At 43.3% G+C, this 16,483-nt stretch overlaps 1 protein-coding gene and 1 long non-coding RNA gene across 2 annotated transcripts in view; one reads left to right on the top strand and one right to left on the bottom strand.

The window, feature by feature from the left end:
* Nucleotides 1–16,483, top strand: part of LOC120797603 — a 142,007-nt gene that overhangs the window by 107,483 nt on the left and 18,041 nt on the right. Inside the window, exon 4 of the long non-coding RNA XR_005708549.1 lies at nt 12,602–12,679. This is a non-coding gene — a long non-coding RNA (uncharacterized LOC120797603). The remainder of the gene's footprint in view (nt 1–12,601; nt 12,680–16,483) is intronic.
* The window catches only part of LOC120797602 (cytochrome P450 26B1), a 38,882-nt gene that overhangs the window by 10,358 nt on the left and 12,041 nt on the right, over nt 1–16,483 (bottom strand). The window contains exon 2 of the mRNA XM_040141407.1: nt 8,258–8,482. Coding sequence (XP_039997341.1) covers nt 8,258–8,482 — 225 coding nt within the window. The remainder of the gene's footprint in view (nt 1–8,257; nt 8,483–16,483) is intronic.

Below are 16,483 nucleotides of genomic sequence, written 5' to 3'. Positions count from 1 at the left end.
TGTGTGAATTACGTGTATGCACTGTATGGGTATGTATACTGCGTATGTGTGTTAGGGAGTGGTTAGTCCAGATCACAGAGCGCTCTAAGACGTTAGCAGCGCTACATTTCCTCTGCTGCCGCACCCTGGGGCCGCTGGTCACAGATCAGCTTACATGACCTGCTCTCCAACCCTGACCACAAGGGATTACACACAGTATCTGACCTCAAAACAGTCTAGGAAAACACACAGGCTGTCATGGCTGTTTTTTTGTTTGGTAGGGAGTCGGTTAGTTAGATGGCTGATAAGTTAATGTCAATGGACGACAATCAGTTGATTAGTCATGGTTTGTTCATCCATTGTACCTTCGGTTTAGGGTTAGGGTTTGGGAGACCACTAACTGGATTTGGATGAAACTTGAGGGTGAATGATACATCTTTACACTGACTTCCAGTATTTTCAAAATTACATTGATTGTCCGTTGGGGGTTGCTACAGCAACATGTTAATACAAGGCAGCATATTTGTTGCAGATTGGCCCCAAAAACATAAGTCTACTTTCTGCCTTGTTTGTTCGTATTCAGTTACTAAGTCAAACATTTAGTTGGTTATGTCAAGTCATTCTCTTGTCATTTAAGTCATTTGATTAATTACTTACTCAATCAATTATTTATTTAGTTATTACGTCAATTACTCATGTGGTCTGTCTTTGCATTCAGTTGTCTTAAAGTTAGTGTTGTAAAGTTAGACATTTAGTTGGTTACATTTATTCATTTAACAGAATTCTTCATGAGTAAATTGGATGGTAATTAGTTGGTTAATACGTCAGCTGAAGATTTAATTAACTTTCACTCCATCAGCCATAGGTGTTAATGGTCTCCACATCTTTGGACCCATGAAACTCTGAAACCATCGATTCAAACTGTGACTGAGCCGGCTGTTAGCTAGGTTGTTGATTACTCGCCAGAGGATTTAAAAAAACTAGACAAACATGTTTGAGAATGATCTGGGAAATCTTCAGGAAGATCTCCAAAAGAGAAAAAAAAAAAAAAAAAAAAAAAAAAACATTGAAGAGAGACTGAAAGGTGATTGGGCAAAATTTTCGTTAAGCCAAAGGAGGTTGTGTAACACTGTGAATTTAGCCATTTAACCCGTCTGCGCTGGATTATGCATAATTGGTCAATTTGAGTGAGTACTTTGCCTATTACTACACACACGCACACGCACACACACACACACACACACACACACACACACACACAGGCTCACACAAATAGAGACAGAGCAGCAGGGTTGAGCTACTGTAGGACTAGTGAGTCAGTCAGTGTATGTATGTGTGTGTGTGTGTGTGTGTGTCTGCGTGCAGGCAGAAAGGAGGCCAAGACTCTGAGAGGTAACTACAGGTCGGACTAGTACACACACACAAACATACAAATGCACACGCTATGTCCATACACGGTCTGGCTGCCAATCAAGCACAGTTTTTTATGCAGTGTCACTCTGGGACCGTCCAAGTCTGTGTGTGTGTGTGTGTGTGTGTGTGTGTGTGTGTGTGTGTGTGTGTGTGTGTGTGTGTGTGTGTGTGTGTGTGTGTGTGTGTGGGGGGGGGCAGATTGTTCGGTACAACAGTCATTTTTGCTGCACCACAAAAACGTGACTGTCTTCTGTAGCCTGCAGCGCACAGACACAGGCCTAAAGACACACACACTGATGCACACACACCGCTAGACTCTTACACACAAACACACACACTCATATAGTCACAGAAACACACGCGCACACAGACATGGCTGTCCTAATAACGCCCATATGTCTTAAATTATGTGAAAGTGCTGCGAGCTGCTGGTTCCACAGACATGTAAAGACTCCTTTATTCTTCTCTCTGCCCTCCTTTCCCTCCTTCTCTCTCTCTCTCTCTCTTTACTCCCACCTCTTCCCGTCTCTCCCTGCCCCTTCATCCTTCCTTTTTTAAAATACGTTTTATTCCTTTTTCCTCTTTTCTCTTAGTCAAACAAGCAGTCCACGCGTCTCTTCCTGCGTCTATCGTCACGTTGAATCAGAAAAGGATTGCTTTGTTGTTGAGCTTGAGCGCTTTAGATGTGAAGGTCCGGGCGTCTGAGCAGCCAGGTGAAAGTTAATGTTACAAAGAAACGCCACATAGAAGGCAAAATCACATTATTTTAGCTTATGATTTATCTTAGACCATGTTGAAGTTAACACACCAGCATTAAAGACCAACCTTGTTTTCTCTTTTATACCCAAATGTGTTGAAGAGCATTTATTTTAGCACAGTTTTGCAGTATTGGGACTTAACTTGAGTTTTTTCCATTTTATTCGGCTTCTGGTTTTACTGTAGAGTGTTTTAAAGGGAAATATTGTGCTTTTTACCTATCTAAACATACCTGCAGCTTCTAGCTACTCTGCATAACAAGAATTTACTGAACATGCAAAACATGAGATGAGCTCATAAAATATTATCCTTTGCTATGGTTTAATTTACCCTACAGTACACTTAATTCTGCTTGAGCAATTTTTGGCTCTTCCAGTCTTCTTTTATATAACACTACTTTATGCTTAATAACTTCTAATGTAAACATAAGAGCACCAGAACACTGAACCTCGAATGGGGATACAGAAAGTGATAGGCAAGGCTTTGGATGTTCACCTCCCTGGACTCCCTGTCAACTATACAGAAACTGTGCTGCAAGTCTTAATTCGTGCATTTCTCCTGTGAATTTCACCTTTTGATGCTGATAAAACCGAGAAAAGAAAAAAAGAAAAAAGGGGCGAGTCGGAATGGGCTTCACCTCAGTTAGAATTGGCAGTGCCCTCTACTGGTGATGAGCAGAAGCACAGGAGGCAGACACACCATCAAGCGCGCGCACACACACACACACACACACACACACACACACACTTAGAGAAAGGAAGGCTGCGTGCAGAGCAGCATCTTCTACCAAAAACACGGTGGGAACTAGGGCTCTGTTATGTTAAGTGAACCCATGTTTTTCATTTTCTTACAGTATCAACATGAGAGAAAAAAATGGCACAAAAATGAGAAAGAAATTTGAAGTAATTGAGAATACGCCTCATGTAAGATAAGCAAAAAGGGGGGGGGGCAACTGGTTGAAGATGACCCGGCTAAAAGTGACACTTTGAATCTCTCTGTGTGTCTCCTTTATTCCTTTCCAATCTCCCTTTCTGTCTTACCCTCTGTTTTCCCTGCCTCTGTTTCTCCTTTTCCTAAATTTAGGGATGAAGGGAAGGTTCCAAAAGAAAGAAAAACAAGGGGGAAGGAAAATGTCGAGCTGGCGGAGGGCAAATGGGGAAGGAAAGGGGTCGAGGGGGGGGGGTCTGGGCAGTGGAGGAGTAGAAGAGACAGAGTGAGAGGTATGTCAGAGGGGTGAAAATAAAGACCTGGCTGCCACTGTCAACAGGGGTCTGGATTCTCCCACTGTTTCTATAAAGAGGGACATTTTTCCACTGCGGGTCAGGTGGGGCTTTCTGAGACCATCTCAGCATGTTTATTACAACACAAGTACTGTGTGGTTTGTCCATTTATAGTGGGACACAAGATGAAGAAAGATAGGAAGATGAACCAGATATCGTGCGCATTGTTTATAGGTGAGCGAAAAGAAGGGTGATCGGCATCAGCGTTAGTGTTGCTTTGTACCATCTGCATGAGGTGCAAATGGGCAACAAGTTCACAATATCCGCTTGTTGTGTCAGTGTAGCTCGTTTCCGTTTGCCCCAAAGTGGCCAAAAAAATCCGTTATTGCAGGTTCAAACTCAAGTTTTGCCCGATAGATCAAATATTTGCTATTTAGCTAAATCGCTACCCGGGTATTTTGTACACTGCTCTTTGCTAAAGCGTCGAGAGGAGAATCGTTAAACTCAGCGCTTAATGAATCTGGAGCCAAACTAACTCGACCCTATACCTGCAAAGGGTCTAAACACTCTTGCTGTTTTCACATAGGTTTCACACAGTCCCAAAATATTCAGGTCTGTTTAACTGGAAGCTCTAAATTTTGCCCACGCTTCTCTGGCTGCTGTCATTTCCTTGGTACAAGTGAAGAAATCGGCCTTTAGAGATAAAACTCTTGAAGGCTGACTCATGTTACAACTCACAACTCACCTCTGCCGCGGTGTACGCATTACAGTTTCAAAGGAAAAGTGCAAAAGAAGTGACGCTGGTTCCAAATTTGCTCCATCGCTAACTCCTGACTGTCCACGAGTCCGTGGGAAAAGACTTAAGCCTTGATAACGTAATGAAAGTAATAAACTCTGTCTTTTTGCAGCAGAAATACATATGTTTGATTTTGTTTTCAGTCAAGGGTGATGTGTAAGTCCTGGCTGGCCCCATTTAGCCCTGGTTGGCCTGTAGTGGAAAACCAGGCCGCTGTGGCTCTTTGAGGGAGTTAGTTTCCTAGCTTAACACGAGGTTATATGGAAACTGGCTGGCTCTGTTGATCCACCAAAGGCTAATGTGCTGTGTGAAGATTGTTTTTCCGTACGAAAACCACAAGGAGGGTAGACACACACACACACACACACAGCCACACACACACACTCACATATATACACACACTGAGGAGCAGTTCTGGTCCAGTGGGTCAGACAGTGAGCCAGTCGCTCATTCTTTCTCTCAGTTAATGTTGTTTCACTTCTGTCTGTTGACTTAGTTTTATTACCCAGAAAACAGGAGGGAGAGCGCTGCCAACCCACACACACACGCCTACATAAGCCTTGAAAACTGCCCAGCTGACCTCTCTGCCCTTCTCCCCATTCTGCCTTACTGCCTTTCCTAATATCTGTCTCTCTGTGTGCTGACCCTCCTGTCGTTCGAATGACACAACCTTGAGTCCCACAACGGCCAAAAGGTTAGGCAAAGTCTGTTGAGGTGCCCTTGGGCAAGACTTTAAGCCTCACACTTACGAAGACACATACATACATATAGAGCGAAATAAATGACCGTAAGGTGTAATCTTCAGGTTTTGCATTTTTTGCACCTGTCAATCAATTTGTCTGGGCAGGATCATACCTCCTTTTTTTTTTTTTTGAGGCTTTTTTTGTTGAGTCTGTTGCTGGTGCCTTTTCTTTTTCTGTTCATGCTCACTAACAGAGCTCAGAAAAATTTAACCCTTTCTTCTTCCTCTTCTTCTGTTTCTTCCATTTTCTTTTACTGGATGGACGTTGAAATATCGTTATGCTGAATCAACTTTAAGATATTTATTCATATAAAAATGCCACATTTTATTACCGTTTCGGCCTGAATATAAGACAGTATGTGTTTCTGGAAATAATGCTTGAATAAGTGCAGGTTGTCTTCGGCACTTTTCACCTGGCATTAACATGCGTCTTGGGTGATCAGATCACAAGTGGTCAGCTCTAAGTACAGTAGCGAACGCACCCGAGAAGCACCGAGGACGCATTTGAGATCTGATCACTCAGACCACATTCAGAGGTTGTCTGGGCCGCTTATGGCCACATTATTTTAGGAGTGTGAACGCAAACGTGTCCCTGGATACGCTGAAGGGCCGAGTACTCAACTGACGTCGTCTGCGTAAGCGGATGTACGTACTCATCCGTGAACAAATACAAGTCGTACAAGTCAGGTAAACTGGCTTTGTCCACAACGTCAGAACATCTCAGAGAGCCCATAGAGATACAAAACGAGTGTGCTGAACACCTTGGGCGATATGGTTTGCCTTGAACACGCCAGACAACACGCTAAGGAATAGACCCAGTTTGTATCGTTTTGATTCCTTCTTCTTCTTCTTTTAATTTCTGTTAGACTAGACAGAACCTGCCGGTTAAAAACAACAACGCATTTGGTGTTTGAAGACAGAAAAGATGTGTGTGTTTATTTGCAATGAGAGCAGGGAAGTGAGATCTGTGGTCACTCGAGATGAATGGGGAGACGCATTTTGATGCCGGGCTTGAACTGACGTACTTAGCACTGTCCAATTCCGATCAGATCACCCAAGACGCATGTCGTACAATGCCAGACGTGAACAGGGCCTTCTATTTGCGCCACCATGCTACTGTAAAATCTAGTCAAACAGTGTAATGTGATGCTTCCTCACTTGGTCTCTGTGGGGAAAACCTCTTTTTTCGCCTTCTCAGGAAGGTTAGAGGTTGTGGACAGAATGGCTAAAGGTACGAGACGGCTTGTTTTGCTCAAAAGCACTTCAGCCGTGGGGTTGCTGAGCAACACAGAGCTTCAACCTACTACTATAGGCAATTTTTACTGACTGTCTCTATATGGCTTTGTTGAAAGCGGGGAATGTTCAGGTGTGTGTGCACATATGCTTTTGTGTACTGTTTTGTATATAAGTGTGTGTGTGTGTGTGTGTGTGTGTGTGTGTGTGTGTGTGTGTGTGTGTGTGTGTGTGTGTGCGGGGCCCCACAGAAAGCCCCTCTTTGTGCTGTGTCGGAGGCAGCCTTCCTAATCAGGGGTCATTACATGAGGTTAGTGCGGGGGTCTCCAGGGAGAGGAGAGGGGATCAGAGCCTGGATTAGACCCAGCCAACCCCTCACCATCCCTGGGCGATGGGGCAACAAAACCCGACCCCGCCTCCAAAAATCTCCCTCCTTTCTCTCCCCCCTTCCATGGTGGATCCAGAGAGAGAAAACGAGAGACTGATTTACAGGAAAATACATCAGACTCTGCTTCTTCTTCTTCTCATTCTGGTCCTTTGTGTGTTTGTGTTTATCAGTGACTGTGTGTGTGCAAGCATCAAAAGTGCGTGTGTTTGTGTGTACATGTGTGAGAGAGAGAGAGAGAGAGAGAGAGAGAGAGGGGAAGGTATGTGCCCCGGGGATAAGGGGATAATAGGAGGGAGAGGTAAGTGGCTGATTACCTGAAATGGTCCTGGCACAGAAAACAGAGAGACAGAGAGAGAGAGAGGAAACACGAGGATGGAGGAGAGAGAGAGAGAAAGAAGGCAGAAAAGAGAGAAAGTGAGAGAGAGAGAGGAAAATAGGCAGAGTCAGGGAGGAATCACAGAAATTAAGCGGAGAAGATGAAAAGAGATAATCAAGGGTGGGCGGTATTGACCGGAATGTCTCTTTCTCTCTCTCTCCCCATGTAGATGAGTGGAGGAGAGGATGGAGTGATGGGGGGGGGGGTTGTTCTCACGCTTCAGAAGCCAGAACGCTGCTGATAAGGCCGACAGAACGGGATAGTTTTACACTGATACTCTCTCTTTCTGTTTGTCTGTGTGTATGTGTGTGTCTGGACGAGCATGTCCTACCTTTCTGATTGTGCCGCAGATGATTCCAGTGCTTTTGATAAATGTGTGTGTGTGTGTTGTTTCCGCTACTTAGTCCACTACAAGCGTAAGTGTTGATGAGTGTTTCCCATGCATCTGTACCTCGGAGTGTGGATGTTTGCTGTGTAAACACTGCAAATGTTCCATGTTCCGTCTGTCAGACATGAGATTTGTAACATTCCCGGCGTTGTTCTTGGAGTTCAGACATCTCTGTTACAGAAATGTTGGCAGCATCGCTACAGATAGAGCTGAGCAATATTTGGTATCGGGGGCGAAATAAAGAAGCTCTAAAGAAGTTTTCTCAGTCTCCCGGACTGCATCGGTCATGGATTTTAAAACGTATTTTTATTTTCCAGATGAATTAGTGTTCGTCTTTGTGAATGGCTCATTCAATGAACAATGAGGGGGCTGCGGGGAGACTCGCCCCTGTTTGCCTCTAAATGAAACTCACTAAGCCCATTGATCCTCCTGTAAATTTTCTTATTAATTTCATCTTTTATTTCGTCCATAATGTAGAATCGTGCTGAGTATTATACACAGTTCAGTTAAGAAAATGCCAAGACATTAGGCTGTGACTCTCTTTTAATCCTGTCTTATTTTCAAGTATTTGGCAAGGGTGAAAGTTGAAAATGTAAGATGACTAAGCTGATGGTCTAATTATGTAAGTTCTCATACCTCTGATAAATCATTATTAAAGGTGTTATTATTATGTGGTGGAATAAGACGGGTATTTACTTGTGCTGTCGCATTTCCATTAATGTTGCTGCATTCAATTCACACTTAACAAAGACTTCATATGTAGGAAGTATTAGTGAAATCCTTTGTGCAATTGCTAGTATGACTTTTAAGAAAAAAAATGACTTGGGCTCCTTCGAACTTGATGCCGACATGTTAGGAGTAAAATGTGGGCATGTGTATTCATTGGCCCCGTCACCTCCCCTTGTATGCCACGTCTTGATCGTCAAACATGTCTGTGCACATGTGTATGTCTGTGTGTTTCCTGACCTTCCTCCTCTTGCGGTGGATGTCTCCGATGCTGTTGGCTAGTGAGTTGGGTCCCAGCAGCGTGGAGGTGCTCTGGGGCCAGTCCACCGTCACCAGCGTGTGCTCGCCCATCAGCACCTTGCGAACGTTCTCGGCGCCCGTCACCCGGATCAGAGGGCGACCCAGGAGGTGAGTCTTGAACACGTTGCCGTATTTTTGTCTCCGCGACGCGTGGAAGCCCGAACCCTAGACGGGGAGACAGAGAGGAGATATATAGATCAGTCCTGGAGCTCTACAGACTTTAATGAGAACACAAAAGTCTCCTAAGAGATACATGAAAAAATACCAGTTATTCACGTGTTGATTTCTGGTTTTCACATCTCGCTTTTCAGCCCATCAAATTCATTTTATAAAGATGGATATTTACTTAAAAAGGTAGGGATAATTAGAGCTTTGAAGCCTGCGGCAAGTGGGAGAAAGAGTGGGCTGAATTCTAAAGGATGCTTGGCTGGAGAGAGACTGTTGAAAGAATGACGACGATTTTGCTGAACAGTGGAATTTCCCTTTACCAGTAAGGACGTACAGAAGAAGGTGTGAGAACGCATCATTTTATAGGAAATCCCCAAACACTCCACCCTGTTTAACTGACATTAGAGAAATGCTTTTCCTGCCCTTTCGGTTGACGGAGATCCCCCTAACTGATTTTTCTTAGTCTTTCTTGATCTCCACTTTTTAATGCTCAGTTTTGCGTTGCCAATAACAAAAACCAAAATGGAAATGCCAGGAATTTGATAACAAACAATTAAATATAAAAATAAAAGCCAGCGGAGGTGGAAAAGTTAAGTTTGCTTAAATTTCTAAAATTCAACCACTGTATTTTTCTTTTCTTTTTATACATCATCATCATGATTCCCCCTCCTCGCCCTGATCATTACCATCCCTAACAAAAGTTAATTTTTCTACAAGAAGCCAAATGATAGAGATGGTATTTTGCCAACTAAGTAGAAAACTGCCTCAACCTCTAAAGTTCCTTCTCCCAGTCAGATAGTTGAAGCTCCGCAGCGACTCTTAGGACTGATTTTTATGCTTGCCATTAATGTAAGCCTTTAGCATCTGACCTTCAGTCCAGCTTTGATCTTCAAACCTAAAAGCTCTGAGTAAGTATTTTTTTCTCTCTGTGGTTTGGGGCCCAAACAGACCATTTCTGGTGAGTCCGCCGCATGCAAAAAGTGACTGATGTTTCCATCATCTGGGTTCTCAGAGAAAAAGTAAACTAATGCACTGAAGGTAGCGGACTGCAGATGTTTAAGAAGCCTGTATACATCAGGTTAATTCAATGAAAGCTGATTTAAGTTGCCTCTAGGACGTGATGCCTTTAGGAGTTCAGCTTTAACATCTACCCCCGAATAGTTGAGGTTAAAGGTTCTCCAGGCATTTTCAGCTCGGGCTTCAAGCATAGTAAATGCAATTTCTCCTCCATAGGGACCAGAGTGAAGGAATGAAAGACAATCTTGATGTGGTTTCTTGAAGATCTGAAAATCAAATTTCAGCCTCCACTCATCCTTTTTAGCTGCTGCTACTTCAAATATTGTTCTTCTAGTTAAAATATTTTGATGTATATCTAATACCGACAGATGTATTGGACAAATATATAAGTATGAGATGTGTATTTCAGTATTAAGAGATAATTTAATCCCTCCTCTGCCTCAGAAGTTCCCAACCTTTTTGGCCTTGTGACCCTTACAAATGAAACTATGTCTAATTGCAACCTCTTGTCATAGATTGCATAATATAGCTATAGTGGGACCTATTCAACCAAAGAGGGGTTACTCCTTTTTCAGACTGTCGTATTTTAATAGTTTTGGAAGATTGAAGTAATAAATGTATCCAATCTCCTATTCTGTTAACTATTTTGCAACCTCTTGACCATTTTGGGGGCCCAAGCCCCAGAACAACTGGAGGTTTCAGGAGCTAAGATTTCTTAAATTAGCTTTTTATAACTTTAATACAAGCCGTAACTATTAATACTGAAAATCTAAATTTGTTTTTCGCTAATTTTAATCTCAATTATCCAAGCTATTTTTTTGAGCTAAAGAAGTTTATATGCCGTCCTAAACATTCGGTGTCTGATAAGAGATTGTGTGTTTTATGTTTCAAGTAAAACCTAAGAAGAGCAGTGATTGGCTGAAAAAAGAGAAGTTCAGCCCTGCATCTACAGAAAAGCCAAGGAAGAAGGTGCCAAAATTGAAAGCTGATCTAGAGCAACTGCAGCACAGATACACCAAAGCAATGCGAGGCAAAGATGCTAAAAGTGGCTGGTAATGCTTCAAAAGTTTGATTCAGATTACATCTTTGTCCCTTTTCCACACTGGGACGCGCCAGAAGAGGCGGCAAAGCCCATTTCGGGCCCCTGCCCCACAGTTTGAGCATTCTGGCTGTTGGTAAACCCCCAGAGGGTCGGAGCTGGAGTCAGTTAGCGAGCTGACCTGAGTTCAGCTTTGACGCTGACCTCTAAACGGTCCGGGTCATGGCAGAGCGAGAGGGAGCCGACCCCAGAACTGTAAATGGGCTGTTTGAGTGAAAAGAATATATATCAGCCTGAGGGCAGCTTACTGTGTTACACACAGGTGCGCGCGCACACGCACGCACACGTAGCTAATACGCACCAAGTCTCGCAGACAAACACTTCATTCACACGCAAGTACACACACTTGTAGACACACACATACAGTAAAACCACACACGCGTGTACCCATAAACACACTCAAATGCATTAATGTGGTCATGCATGTTCGCACACGCACACACACACACACACACACGCGCACACACTCCAAATTCATAAAATTCACAAAAAAAAAAAATATGCAAAGCAAACAAACACGCAGCGGCCTAACTGCAAATTGCCGTGACAACACTAACTGGTTTGACCCCAGTTTACTCCTGGGGAAAGAGATATGTACGACTGTGAGGCGCACACACACACGCGCGCATTAACTCACCCACGGGTAACATATGTAAACATATGGCAAAAGAAGCAGTACTATGAGGTGCTTTAAAAAACTTTCGTCTGACATTTATACAAGAGAGAGAGATTAAGTTTCTCTCACTCTCTTGATCTTTCATGTACAAAAGAGCAAACTTTTCTCTTTCTTTTTTCCTTTTATTCTGGTGGGGAACAACATTAAGAACTACTGTATCCCTCAAACCACAGGAAACCATCTGACCTGTGTGCGTTTGTTAGCCTGTGTGTGTGTGTGTGTGTGTGTGTGTGTGTGTGTGTGTGTGTGTGTGTGTGTGTGTGCGAGAGACGGAGTGAGAGCGAGCTTTTAAGTGCATGCAGCATAAGTTTTTCTGCGTGTTCAGTTATGTACAGTATTTGCGTGTGTGAATGCAGAGTTCTTCCAGCAACTAATTTTAGCAAGTAGTTTGCTTCCTGTTTGAGACACAGCTCTCGCAGCGGTGGCGCGTTCTGTTTGTGTGTGTGTGTGTGTGCGCGCGTGTGTGTGTGCAAAAACATTTCTTCATCTCTTGCTGCTCTACCAATTTCTCTTCACAGTGATTTTGGTTTACGGTGCAATTTGTGGCCTAGAGTCCTGCAGTGAAGCCTTGATACATTTAATACAATTGAATCAAAAGTTGCTTCAGCCGCCAAGAACTGTTAAAACGAACAAAGTGTTTAAACAAAGTACTAAACTGACTACCTGCTCATTCACTGCCAGGATGGCAGTTTAGTAAATATGAAACAGAAATTGTAGATTTGATGTTTATTGTTTGCTTCTCGTACTACTATCACTGTTATGATCTTTTTCTTCTATTGACAACAGGAAGATTAGCTGCTTCTGTCACATTAGCTTTAGGAGGTAGAAAATGCACTCGGCGTGTTTATATTCAGTATTCAACTTTCATAAATTTGGAAAGCTCACGAGAGACAGATTTGTATGATCATGGTCAAAATCCAAGCTTCGGAGGCCGACGTATCCCGACTTTTAGTCCCTATTAAGGCTCAGGATCCAAAAAGAGTGGATCCTACACTTCCCATAGTGCAGCTCTTCTGTTTGATCCTCCCTTCCTGGTAATGGGCCATGTATTTCAAACTCCGACCCCCGGGATAGTTCATAATGCAGTCTTTGACATTATACGACTGTCTTCACAGGTTGGGTAGTACTCCTCATGATAAGTAAACAGGACGCATAGGGGCCTACAATGTGTTTTGATGAGGAACCTTGAATGTTAATGTGATTTTAATGAAAAATCCTCATGTAACTCTATAATAAAGTAATATAGTAATATAATAACAGTAATTTGTCATTGCTCTTTGAACTGAACCATGTCTTCTCTTTGTGTCTTCTTTTTGTCTTGCAGTGTGCAGACAACGTAATGGAAACACTTCATGAATCCATGAAAAAGACGTCAAACTCTGAAGCATACGCCGCTGCAAAGGTAGGTCTAATGCTATATTCTGTATGTTTCTGTCATATCGCTGGCCCGCCAAATATCCCTGGGAATTTCGTCCATATCGGACAATTCCGCGATTCACAGTTTTTGTCCAACGCCGACGTTCAATGCCAAAGCAGGAAGCTGCGTGCACTTTATGTGGCGAGGTGGAAAAATAAGGGTGTGGAGGCCGAGTTGGTGAATGAGAGTGTAGCAAGTCAGACTTCCTGAGACCAAAGTTTGGTTCCGTCTCTGACCTGCAATTAACCTATAATTGACCGTAACCACGATCTTTCCCTGTGTTTAACCAAATATTTTAGTTTGTCAGCCATAACTTTACCTTAACCACATAACCATGACCTTTCCCTGACCTTAAACATACTGTAGTTCTCATGGGCAGAGCTTTGTAGAGGGTGAGAACTTGACAGTGGATGTACAAAATTGTTTGCACTGAACGTACTCCAGGGTTGTGCAGAAAGATCCAACGTCAACGTTCTCGGTTGCCATGTTAGCCAGTTTCAGCCAGTCGTTACTCTTCCTCTTTGTTGATGACGACGTCCGCCATGTTCGGTACATAATATCACGACCTACCCGGATGTTCGTTCTTGACATATTCAATAATTTGTTGTAGTTTTTTTCGATGCTTTATTCACACAAAGACTAATTCGTTTAGGGAAACGCTTCGCAACTCAACTGCATTTCTCTTTGTCGCTTTGCACAAGTTAAACATTTCTGAAAGTACTTGAACTTTTCAGAAGCTGCAGCGCAAAACACCTGACAAACTGCAACCAATGACCGACAAGTGGTCCGAGAGAACAAATCCGCAGTCTTGCTTACTTTTTTGTTTCGTCGCCGGCAGTTGCAGCTCATGTCGTTCTCTCCTTCGTGCGACAAACCTCACGTTTTAACTGGAACTGGACCTAAATTGAGCACAGATGCCTCGGCCTCTTTGCAGCTCTGTTAGTTGTTTCATGTTGCTTTGAAAACTCTGATTGCCAGACTGCTTTTATAGATGAAAAATGCTGCTAATTAGCATCCAGCCCAACACGTCCCACCTTCGTAGCTGTGTGTGTAATTGTGCTTAAGCTACTTAAGAGGTCAAGAACTTTTCACGAGGTGTTGACATTATTTTATCTACACTGCGGATTTTCCAGATTTCTTTTTGACGGTTTTCCTCAAAATGTTACCCTAAACGCATCCTGTCTCATAGCTGCATTGCATTCTGGTCCACGTCCTGCTCATGTGGTTGTAAAAAGCAGAATGTCGATGCAAATCGGCAGCGCTAGTTAGCAGCTGTTCTCTAAATGTGACCAGTTAGGACTGATTTCAGTTTCTTCTTCTCTCTCTGTTGGTCTGTCTGGGTACAAACTGTTGACCTGAAGTTTTCACAGCTCCTGTACACTTCCTCTTTTTACTGTGGCATGCGCACACACTACTCACACACACATTAACACACACACCAGGTCGCCGGCTGGCCTCTGGAGCCCTCGGGGTGTGTGTGTGTGTGTGTGTTAGAGTGGGGTTGTTTTCCAAGCTACATTTTGCTGCCACATGGATGTAGAGTGGTTTAGTATGTCTGCCTGGCAGGCCCGCTGACACACACACACACACACACACACACACACACATTCGAAGGGAGTTCCTCAGGCATCCAGACAAGGCTCCCTTTCACACTCCAAAATACAGCATCAGATTGGGTCGATTGTGTACTTGTGTGTGTGCAGCTAAATGCATTATGTGTGTATCTCCTCATACATTTTCTCTTTCCATTTCTCTCTATTTTCTTTTCACACACACACACACACACCCACACACCCACACACACACACATTTTGGCAGGATACTAAAGGTTTTCATCTGTCATACTGCAAGAAAACTGAAAAAGATTGTGCGTAAAACAAAAAGTTACACTAAAATATTGTGTGTGTGTGTGTGTGTGTGTGCGTGTGCGTGTGTGTTCCAGGGGTGTGGTGTGGATGACATTTAGCTTAAAAGGTGAGAAGTGTACGCCCCCCTCTCCCTCCCAAACCTGGCAAAACACACGCGCACACACACAGAGCGAGGATGGAAAAGTCGTGATGTAATGACGCCACACTTCTCTTGCAGGAGAACACGTACATAACCACATAAAGGATCACAGCGCACACACACACACACGCATACAAAGAGTCGTAGACGTCGCCACAGAGACGCAGGCGTCACAGCTTCACGCTGATTGCGCAGGCCGAAACACGCACCCCCTCCAAACTTAAGTGAAGCGAAGGAGCCATCACTGTAAACGGCCGCTTAGTTTTGCAAAAACCCAAAAACCAAAATTGCTACCACAACATTATAGCCGATTTTACCGTCGAGGTCGCAGGCAGCAAACTCTGATGTGAGCTGAAAACCATAAAGAGGTCTCTCTTAATGATGGTGGGCGTAATGTTTTAAAGCTTCTTGTGGATGTGTTACCTAGCAACAAAGAGAAGTACAAGCTGGTTGTAGAGGCACAAAACATGATGTGTGCATGTGTGTGTAGAGCGGAACGCCGCTCGGTTTCTGACTGAGCAGCAGAGTCGGGAGCTGTAAATGTGAACGGTAGTTGAATGAAGCCAGAAATCCGAGGATAGGGCGCGCTCAAGCTGCTCTTGCTGTTTTGTTGTCAAACTGCAGCCTCGTCTGAATTTTGTGCGCGCTGTAATTCGGGTGCAGGTGGTGTAATTCACCTAGACACAGAGCCCACTGTAAATCTGTAGCCAGTGTGAACCTGAATTTCTGTGTTGCAGTGACGTAGCTGTGCAACCTTGGTGCCTCATCACGTTGTTGTTGTTGTTATGCAACAGCTAATCAAAATACGAACGTCATCTAACTTCACTTTCATTTCAGTTCTACCAAAAAGAAGCTAACATTTACCACGGTCAGCTAATAGCAGCTAATAACCATAACGGCTGCCAAAACGTGGACCAAAATACAAAACAAATGAAGTCACTGTGATCCAGCTTTTTTCTAGATTTGTGAAATGAACGACAATTATAAACTACACTATATTTCAGTTATTTTGAATAATTCTTGTAAATTAATTTAACCTGACAGAGGTTGTAAGTGAGAGTTGGGACAATAGACAATAATTGCTGCTATGTTAAAATTGTCTTTGGGATGTTCAGTCAAAGTAAAGTGGCATTAACCTCCCTAAATTTGCAAATCGACAACACAAACATATATAGTTTCCCATCCTAACACTTTTAATTCATTCAAATTTTACAACATATCCTGCTCCCGACGCCTTGTTGGAAGAATAACATTAAACCTTTATTTTAAGACACCAGGGTGTTGACGTGCAACAAAAAGCCCCGAGCCAGATTTGAACCAGGGAACTCATCGCCTCAGAATGAAAATTTCACCAACGAATCTCCAACTTTGAATCTTCTACTTTCAACAACCTACACAACAAAGTTTGCAACTTCACGTTTCCTCGCTTTACATGCTGCTTTGTCGTAACCATATGCAATCGCTCTGTCATCTTTGTCGCAACCAGCAATTGTACACAAAACAGTGTACAAATATAAGATCAGACTTGCCCCGACTTTTGTAAAACGGTCTGTTTTTTCAGCCACTTTCCAGCCGTCTCTCCCCATTCCCTTTAAAGTAAAAATCAAACTGACGTCCGCGGGTTGAGAACAGCGAACGCAGCTACAAACTGGACCCCGTGGCATTACTAGGAATAAAATGCTGCACAGGGCTGCAAGTTAAGAGTTACAGTAGGATCGGAGTTGTGGTTCGCGTAAGGTTGGAATAAAGTTAAAGTTAGGTTATCTCAGGGTTAAAGGTTAT

Source organism: Xiphias gladius, chromosome 12 (assembly GCF_016859285.1).
Source record: "Xiphias gladius isolate SHS-SW01 ecotype Sanya breed wild chromosome 12, ASM1685928v1, whole genome shotgun sequence".
NCBI classification, from domain to species: domain Eukaryota; kingdom Metazoa; phylum Chordata; class Actinopteri; order Istiophoriformes; family Xiphiidae; genus Xiphias; species Xiphias gladius.
The sequence above is the reverse complement of the archived record's forward strand: the minus strand, read 5'-3'. Positions and strand labels throughout refer to the sequence as shown.